Source organism: Sinocyclocheilus rhinocerous, unplaced genomic scaffold (genome assembly GCF_001515625.1).
Source record: "Sinocyclocheilus rhinocerous isolate Xijiao unplaced genomic scaffold, SAMN03320098_v1.1 scaffold2589, whole genome shotgun sequence".
NCBI classification, from domain to species: Eukaryota; Metazoa; Chordata; class Actinopteri; order Cypriniformes; family Cyprinidae; genus Sinocyclocheilus; species Sinocyclocheilus rhinocerous.
Genome location: NW_015658508.1, coordinates 262,484 through 272,692, shown reverse-complemented (window position 1 = coordinate 272,692; position 10,209 = coordinate 262,484). Strand labels below are relative to the sequence as shown.

The following is a 10,209-nucleotide window of genomic DNA, read 5'->3' as shown; positions in this document are numbered from 1 at the left end:
GTGGGGACTTTGGAGTGAAAAGGGCATGTGTGTGCCATTATGTAGTCGTTTGGAATGCACTTGGCAAAGGGAGCGACGTAATTTCCTCATTATTTTCAGCTGGCATGTTCCCGTGACAACGCAGCACGGTGTCCGTCAGATTGTCGCTGATGGACACCGGCATAAAAAAATATATACATTTTATATTTTAAAAAGTTTTTATATATTATATAGCATATTTTTAAAACTTTTATGTTTATTTGCAACAGTTATGCTAACAACAATAAAGAATGAGAATGTGACGTAACGGCGCTTTGAGTTCTGGGAAACGGCTTTGTTTATCTGCCATAGGACTGCATTTCTAGGACCCTAGTTTTTTTGTAACAGCGCCACCTACCGAATTGGATCACTAAAGATAGACGACATGGGCAGCAATCAGAGTGAGTAACTTTACCGATTTTCAATTAAGTTTTATTTTATAACGTTAAAACGATGCAAAGTTTAAGTAGCCAAAGTGAGAACTGCTAAGAAATAAGAATGAATTCCTGATTGCTAGTTTTATTGATTATTACGACGTTCTTAATTCATGGCCATGATTTAATTAGGCTAAACCTTGTTGACATAATGACTATAATAAGTAAATCTAGCCAGCACAATTAATAATTAAACTTAAAAAGATGATAAAAGCATGTTGATGTGAGATGTGTCAGATTTACCTGTAGCTTACTGTATTAGTGTGAAAACTTGTTTGTTACTCATTGTTTTACCATAGTTAAGTATAAATCATCTTTGGTTAAGTGTATGATGATTTATAACACACAATGAACACGTTGCATCCACTTAAGTTACAATGGATTATATTTCTCATAGTTATAATGTATTATAGGTCTCATATCTTGCCATTGTTTAAGATCTGCACAATAACTTAGTACATCTTATTAGTGTTTTTACTGTAAAATAACAAATACAAAGTCTTCATGAAAACATTCCAAAATGCTTTAATGTGGTCTTATTATTTATAAGTGGTATTTATAAGTAACTTCACTGTACTAAAAGCAGACAAAGACCACTTATAAATAATAATAATAAATAATAATATTTTTCTCAAACAGCCATAAGATCAGATATCAGATCAGATGAATGTGTACACGTTTACTTTGAACTATTTTTATTGTAATATCAGTTTGATTATTTTGATGGTACCCTTTAGACAACTGTTGATAAGTAACTCTGCGACTACATGTCAACTAGCAGTCATTAGAGTATTAGTAGTATGTCTGCTAAATATATGCTAACACTATTTTGATGGTTCCCCAACAGACATTCTACTCACTATAAGCAAATTTGCAAGTACATAAACTTATTCTACCAACCATAACCTTAATTAAGCCTACTAAAACTCTATTGAGAGTTAGTTGGCATGTAGTTGCAAAGTTGCTTATAGTCATGTTTTTCGAACAACCTAGTATGAGAGCCTGTTCTAGTACACCCCCAAAACTAAATCAAGACTTTGTAAAAGAGCATAATAGAGCTTTTTAAACCTTTTTGTCACACTAATAATTACACACCAGTAGAGGTCAGCATTGCGATGGAAATACATCAGCGGATATCCGAGGATGCAAAGCAGATCTGTGCATAAGAAACTAAGACTTAAGGTACTCCACTTTTTCAGTTGTTTAAAGACTGAAATACATTTTTCATTTATATTTTAATTGTAAATTCAGTTAACTTTAAAATTGTTAACTCAAATCAGGTATTACACACTTTGTAATTAACATCTGATGCATTTATAAATCAAAAATCACAATTGAAATAAATTTTAAAAAGGTTCCTGAGATTCAATATCTTTAACAACATGCAAAAACATTACTACAAACTAAACCACCAGGGTCCTAGAAACGTGGTCATGAAACTGCAGCCTCCGCTATATCATCCAATTCGGTAGGTGGCGCTGTTACAAAAGAATAGGGTCCTAGAACTGCGGTCTGCAGCCTCCGGTTGTGCAGGAACACCCTTCTCAAGAGCAGAGCTAAACTGTCCAAATCGAAAATAATATTGATTTATTTTCTGCTCGATTCATGAATCGATACATTAAGATTACCAGGATATCAAAACATTCAGTAAAAACACGTTGTTCATTTAAAAATCGATTACACATATTAAGTTAAACATATTAATCACTTACATTGAGAATTTCTAGTGGCGTCTCGAGGAAATATCTGTGTTAACTGTCAACACTGCCCCCTAGTGGTCGGGAGCATTTCCGTTGTGTTGTGAACTTATGTTTGCTTTTTTAATTGTGTTGTGTTTTGCAATACTGGTTCACCGTAAAAAACACGTTGTTCATTTAAAAATCGATTACACATATTAAGTTAAACATATTAATCACTTACATTGAGAATTTCTAGTGGCGTCTCGAGGAAATATCTGTGTTAACTGTCAACACTGCCCCCTAGTGGTCGGGAGCATTTCCGTTGTGTTGTGAACTTATGTTTGCTTTTTAATTGTGTTGTGTTTTGCAATACTGGTCCACCGTAGATTATAGCACTTAAAACCCGGAAAAGTCTGATTTTCATGATATGTCCCCTTTAAAAAATCTAACCAAAATTTATCTTTGTGGGTACATTGCCACTATCCAACAACTACTAAAGCAGTGTTCATTTTGATTTTATGCGGCATTTAAATGTGTTTGTCACTCCTGAAACTTTACACGAGTGGTGTCTATGAAATATAATAACTGTCTTCCAGTCTTAATAATCAGCAGTATTGTCCAGGGCCTGGTTGCAACAATCCACTTAAGTTAAGAAACCCCTGTAAAGTCTTCAGGCGTTTGCTGCAGCTGGCTGAAGACCCTGATGTCATTTAGCAAGAGTGTAGCATGACGTCTAGGTTACACCACATGCTTTCCGAAATCCTGCTCTTTGATATTTTTATGAGAACTGTGGGTGTGTTTATGTGCATTACTGCAGCCCATAGCCTACTCCGATCTTAAAAATCCTCCTTTGTAAGTTTGGATAAAAGCATCTGCTGAATGAATAAATGTAAAAGTAAAGCAAATGTTTACCAAGTGGAAGTATTTTATTTGTTTGAGTAAGAATCAATATTCATTTTTAAATGCATTTTTAGTAGTTCATCTATCCATATTGAATTTAAAAACAAAATCTAGCAGATCTTAATAAAGACTCACAGATCTGTTATAATTCATCTTTGATCTTTTTTGGAGGCAGACACTTTGCGTCGATGGGAGTGTTTCCTTCCCCTTTACAAGCATAACACTCACTCTCACTCTGATTCTCACTCACACAGCGGTAGAGAGGAACATGAGCCACAATCTGCTTATATTTGGTTTGAGGATCTTTTTCAGTGTCAAACTTCCAGAAACTCTTGAAGACAAAAGCTTTAATTCCACTGTGTTCTTTCCAGTTCTCCAGGGCCTTTAAAATGCTGTGTTTGCCTGTCTCATCCAGACACGTATTGACGCAGGGAGATTCAAATGTGAAGAAAACAGAGCAGCCGTCTTTTCTTTTATTCAAAAGTTTGGTCATGGGTGAGTTGGCAGCTGGATTCAGCAGCAGAGACTCTGAATGCATATAGTATCCCTTCTTTTTTCTAGTTCCTGCAGCGATGAGTTCTGCACCTTGGTAAAGTGCGATTGTTTCATCAGTAATAGCATTTTTCACATTCATGGCATTCTCTTGAGTCAGAAAGTTGTTCTGTGCAAGATTGAAGTTCTGTTGACACTGATGCTTTGGCACGTTGATGGCTACAGCGTACTGACGGGGATGTCCATCTTTATCAACTCTTTTAAAGCTGGAAAACAGTAAACAGGATCAAGTATTGTTTTAGGTGACTAATGACACACTCCCATGTTTTTAATTTATGACCATTTGACAGACAGCTTCCTGTTGTGACTTCCTTGTTGCTAACTTTTAACTTTCTTGTTAAATTTTAATGTAAGCATTAACTTTGGGCTTTTAATATTTTATAGAAACTGGAGACAGACTTACTTTTGCTCGAAGAAATCAATAATACGCGCGAGAGTATTGATGTCCACAGTGTCACCTTCAATGCCTTCTGTCCAATCAGGAAGCAGAAAGAGCAGCAGGAGTCCGCTTAGAAACATGGTGGACTTCTAAAATCCCAAAACACACACAGAGAACAAATACAATTGTAAATACAATGTGCATAGTTAGTCAGAAACACTCCTACAAGCCCATTCAAAGTGAAACAAACCTACTCCCAAAATTACTTGTATGATATGAGTCTTGATTGTGACTGACTATGCTGTTTTTTGTTCCATGTGATGAATGATGAAAGTGAAAGAGAAAGTATATTTATTTTAGTCTGCACCAGCCCTCTTCTTTAAAAAGACTATAGAATCCCTGAATTATCCAATAATAAAACAACTGACATTTTATGTTTGTACCACTGATCTATAATAGAGAACATTATATATAGATCAGTGGTTTGTTCAGTTCTTAGAAAGAACCAGTTACTACATTATAGCATTCAATGACGCGCTTCACTCGGCAGCCCTAAAACTATAATCACATATTATAAAAATTTAAAAAAAAACAAATAAAAAAATCACATATTATACTTACTTGCCGGCAACCCGCCAAAATAAGATGAAAGTGAAAGAGAAAGTATATTTATTTTAGTCTGCACCAGCCCTCTTCTTTAAAAAGACTATAGAATCCCTGAATTATCCAATAATAAAACAACTGACATTTTATGTTTGTACCACTGATCTATAATAGAGAACATTATATATAGATCAGTGGTTTGTTCAGTTCTTAGAAAGAACCAGTTACTACATTATAGCATTCAATGACGCGCTTCACTCGGCAGCCCTAAAACTATAATCACATATTATAAAAATTTTTTAAAAAACAAATAAAAAATCACATATTATACTTACTTGCCGGCAACCCGCCAAAATAAAAGTTTGCAGATTTTAGGTTTGAAATAGTTGAAAATTCCAAAAAAAACAAAAAAAAACATAAATATTAGCATTGTATTTTTTTTAAGTGTACTATAAAACAACTGTATTTTTATTTAATACTCTTTTTTAATTTTAAAATATAACACTTTATTTTGTTAATATTTTGAAGTGCAATAAAGCTATTATTACTACTATTAATTATTTTATTTTTTTATAGTTATATTTATAGTTATATTTAATGGCTCACACTATGTGCACGCACACACATAAAATTTCAAAATGGACTTTATATATGTTTTATATGATGTTTTGGTGGTAGAGTTGCAGGGGTAATTACACACCAGTAGAGGGCAGCATTGCGAAGGAAATACATCAGCGGATATCCGAGGATGCACAGCAGTTCTAAGCATGAATATAAAATAGATTATAATACATTTAGATCGGTGTATATGTATATATCTACTTTAAAGTAGTCTTAAGCTGTACTAAATGTTGCAGAGCCAATGGAGATTTGATTTGAATCTATTTTCCGTTGGCGGAGAAGAAATGAACAACTACCTGGTCATATTTTGTTTACAACATAAGCTACACGATATCTACTGTTATATGAAAACAATATCTCACTCAAAATCACAGCTGTGACTCTTGACTGTGTGATGCTGCTTATTTGAATGAAAAAAAAACATTAATGTGTCATCATTTTGAAAATTTTACAGTAAACTGATGCACAAAAAAATTGTAAAACATATCAAATGACTTTCTTGCTCATTATTATTGAAAAAAAAGTGTTTTTTTTCTTTTTCTGTTACTTGAGTGTAATCAAGTCAAGACACATGTTTGAGGATCAGATGAAAAACAGATCAGACTGTAGTTTTATTTTCATCTGTCTCTCTGTGTGATGAACATGTGCCAGACCTGTGAACTTTGAACTTTGACCCCTCAGATGAGGAGCAGGGTGAAGGAGAGGATGCTGTTTGAAGGTTGGCATTTACAAGGGAAGACAGAGGGTCAAAAGAAGCTTCTGAGAGAGAAAGAAAGAAAGGGTTTGACATAAAATAGCATCTGTCTCCCTGTCCATTATTCTCGAGGTGTTCAAGGAGGTTTTCTGTGTTTTCTAGGCCACAGGTGAAGCGTTTGATCAGCTGTGGAAGAACAGAGACGTGAATCATCCTGGAAAGTGTGAAGAGTAAGCTATGACTGCAGACAGATGTGTGAGAGATCACACACTTATGCTAACTTCTGTTGTTTTTATTTAGAATGAATTATAATGACTGCAGACCAGTGATATTTTAGTATCGAGATGCTATTATAGATTTGATTAATATTTTGTATTTGTTTTAATTTTAAGTGAAGTGTTGCGTGTTTGTTTCATCATCATCATCATCATTATTTTTAAAGTCTATATAGTTTTAATGAATTTTTATTTCAGCTTTTTTTTTAGTTATGTTAAACTAAATTAATATGAAAAAGGCTGCCTTGGCAACCAGCTGAAATGAAATATGTTAAATAATATTATTAATAATTAATAAAAATATTTTTTTATTTCCATTTTATTTATTTTTTAATCTAAAATTAACTTTTGTTTATTTTTATTGTGTATTATTATAACTTTATTTATTTTTAGTTTTAATTAACTATAATAACCCTGCTGCAGACTAATTCAATTCCTAAACTTTATCCTAAACCCAAATCCTGAAAACATTTAGGATTAACATTTTAAAATTTCTTTAAAAACCCATATTGGCTTTATGAATAAATGTTGCAATTGCCAACATCTGCAAAAGCTTCCAAATGAAGGTTTTGTTTCCAAATGTATATAGTAAAGTACATACACACACAAACAGGGTTTAGTATAATACAATGAATGATTTAATTATGCAAAATATCTGGAGGATTCAGATAAACACTCACACACATACAAAATAAATTAATAAAAAAACATTCAGTTGTTGTGGCTGTATTATCAGTATTTTTGAGAGCTTTTTAGTATTTTACCATCACTTGGCAAGAAGATAAACAACATTAGAAAGGTTGTAAGTATTATTGGGGACGACCAAATGTATATTGCAGTTTTAAGCATATCAGATCATATCAAATCAGTAAAATATAGTTGCTAAAAATAAAAAGTCGTTTTCACAGTGCACCTTTTAACACTACAGCACCGCTATAGGAATTATTGCAAACAAGTATGATTTTGAACTCCCAAGTTCCAGAATACTGTATAATTTTACAGTCGTCCCTCATGTAAAAAAACAAAAACATCATTCAAATGTCAAGGAATGCATGAGAAGAAGTTCACTGTCTGCTATAAAACATTTGTCTTTTATTTCCAACACGTATCCAGCCCAGCGCTTTCGTCTGGCCTCATAAGAGCGGCGCTGAGTGGCTGCGAATGTCTTGTATGAATATGGCCATTTCTCATATTGCACTTCAACATGTTTCTCAGTGAAAAAACGTCTCCTTTTTGTTTTGATTCAGCTTGTCTTGTTGTGTTTTCTGGGATTGTGGATAATTTTGCTGGAAGGGCTTTTGAAGAAGAGTTCAAGGGAATGTTTGAGATCTTTTGATCTGCCGGCTGTGCCATCCAGTGGTGAAGAAGTTGTATTTTTATTGCCAAGAGTTTTGTATCTCCGTCTGCAGAAAACCTTCATTCCAGGACTTTGGGACTTTATGCCGTCCCCCCTTCGGGACAGCTGAGCCACACAACCCTCTCAGGCGATTTCAGGCCTCAGATAATGAAAGGAATCTGGAAGACATGAAAATGTAAAGAGCATAATTTATTAATAATGTTAAATGATTTTCACATTTAATATGCATCTTAATAGTAATATTTGTTCTGCTTATGTTTGCATGACTTGAAAGCGTGTGCCGTCCATAGCAATCAGGCTGGCAAACGCTGAGCCTCCTCTTTAAGAAGGACTCATTAAAGAGCTGCCTTATTTGTGCGGAGTCCATTTCATCCGAGCATAACTGTACGAGCGTGGATAGTGAGTTAGACAAGCGCAGCTGCTTCTCATCATGATCCTGCCACAGGAGATTAGCATCCAACCATGACCTTCACACACACACACACACACACACTCCAGATTACAGGATCAGACCTCTGCAAATAACATACAACTATATACCAGCCTCTGATGTGTGTGTGAAGCCTTTTACCCTTTTATTATTTGTTTAGGTCACCAACAAATGAATGACAATCACCTAAATTGACATTTTGTTGGTGTATAGATGCCAGAAGTCACTATCAGAATTGTTATGATTGACATAACAGCAATAAATGTAGCAACATTTTTGTTTGTGTCTTACAGATGTAAATAGCAAATACAGATACAAAATATATAACCTGCTTGCTTTTTTTGACTAATGAAATATTAGCGATCAGAGAGTAAACCGTTGTTGTTGCATTTCCTGACAGACATTTTTTTTATTATAAATGCTATTTAATTTAATGCTATATTTAAAGACTTATTTTGAGGTTGTTAATGTATGATTATTATTATTATAAATATATAAATATATATACAGTATATATATATATATACAGTGGGTACGGAAAGTATTCAGACCCCCTTAAATTTTTCACTCTTTGTTATATTGCAGCCATTTGCTAAAATCATTTAAGTTAATTTTTTTTTCCTCATTAATGTACACAGCACCCCATATTGACAGAAAAACACAGAATTGTTGACATTTTTGCAGATTTATTAAAAAAGAAAAACAGAAATATCACATGGTCCTAAGTATTCAGACCCTTTCCTCAGTATTTAGTAGAAGCACCCTTTTGATCTAATACAGCCATGAGTCTTTTTGGGAAAGATGCAACAAGTTTTTCACACCTGGAATTGGGGATCCTCTGCCATTCCTCCTTGCACATCCTCTCCAGTTCTGTCAGGTTGGAGGGTAAACGTTGGTGGACAGCCATTTTCAGGTCTCTCCAGAGATGCTCAATTGGGTTTAAGTCAGGGCTCTGGCTGGGCCATTCAAGAACAGTCACAGAGTTGTTGTGAAGCCACTCCTTCGTTATTTTAGCTGTGTGCTTAGGGTCATTGTCTTGTTGGAAGGTAAACCTTCGGCCCAGTCTGAGGTCCTGAGCACTCTGGAGAAGGTTTTCATCCAGGATATCCCTGTACTTGGCCGCATTCAACTTTCCCTCGATTGCAACCAGTCGTCCTGTCCCTGCAGCTGAAAAACACCCCCACAGCATGATGCTGCCACAACCATGCTTCACTGTTGGGACTGTATTGGACAGGTGCCTGGTTTTCTCCACACATACCGCTTAGAATTAAGGCCAAAAAGTTCTATCTTGGTCTCATCAGACCAGAGAATCTTATTTCTCACCATCTTGGAGTCCTTCAGATGTTTTTTAGCAAACTCCATGCGGGCTTTCATGTGTCTTGCACTGAGGAGAGGCTTCCGTCGGGCCACTCTGCCATAAAGCCCCGACTGGTGGAGGGCTGCAGTGATGGTTGACTTTCTACAACTTTCTCCCATCCCCCGACTGCATCTCTGGAGCTCAGCCACAGTGATCTTTGGGTTCTTCTTTACCTCTCTCACCAAGGCTCTTCTCCCCCGATAGCTCAGTTTGGCCGGACGGCCAGCTCTAGGAAGGGTTCTGGTCGTCCCAAACGTCTTCCATTTAAGGATTATGGAGGCCACTGTGCTCTTAGGAACCTTAAGTGCAACAGAAATTTTTTTGTAACCTTGGCCAGATCTGTGCCTTGCCACAATTCTGTCTCTGAGCTCTTCAGGCAATTCCTTTGACCTCATGATTCTCATTTGCTCTGACATGCACTGTGAGCTGTAAGGTCTTATATAGACAGGTGTGTGGCTTTCCTAATCAAGTCCAATCAGTATAATCAAACACAGCTGGACTCAAATGAAGGTGTAGAACCATCTCAAGGATGATCAGAAGAAATGGACAGCACCTGAGTTAAATATATGAGTGTCACAGCAAAGGGTCTGAATACTTAAGACCATGTGATATTTCAGTTTTTCTTTTTTAATAAATCTGCAAAAATGTCAACAAATCTGTGTTTTTCTGTCAATATGGGGTGCTATGTGTACATTAATGAGGAAAAAAAATTAACAAATGATTTTAGCAAATGGCTGCAATATAACAAAAAGTGAAAAATTTAAGGGGGTCTGAATACTTTCCGTACCCACTGTATACAGTATATATACATATATGTAGCTGTGTTATTGTTAATTTCATAATCTTTCTGTCTTTTTTCTTGCCATTTTATCTAATTGGTAACTTATCTACAGCAGATAATTGATTATTG

At 35.2% G+C, this 10,209-nt stretch overlaps 2 protein-coding genes across 2 annotated transcripts in view; both read right to left on the bottom strand.

Annotated features, from left to right (window-relative positions):
* Positions 1-3,173: 3,173 nt before the first annotated feature.
* Positions 3,174-4,323, bottom strand: LOC107722259 (uncharacterized). Its single transcript, XM_016530538.1, has 3 exons — positions 4,217-4,323; positions 3,987-4,111; positions 3,174-3,789 (listed from the first exon to the last, which is right to left on the bottom strand). Exons 2-3 carry the CDS (start codon positions 4,100-4,102, stop codon positions 3,174-3,176), a joined length of 732 nt encoding a protein of 243 aa, XP_016386024.1. The 5' UTR covers positions 4,103-4,111; positions 4,217-4,323.
* A 2,459-nt stretch (positions 4,324-6,782) lies between these two features.
* Positions 6,783-10,209, bottom strand: part of LOC107722258 (paired box protein Pax-3-B-like) — a 21,219-nt gene continuing 17,792 nt past the window's right edge. Inside the window, exon 10 of the mRNA XM_016530537.1 lies at positions 6,783-7,670. Within this exon, the coding sequence (XP_016386023.1) occupies positions 7,636-7,670 (35 nt within the window). The 3' untranslated portion in view covers positions 6,783-7,635. The remainder of the gene's footprint in view (positions 7,671-10,209) is intronic.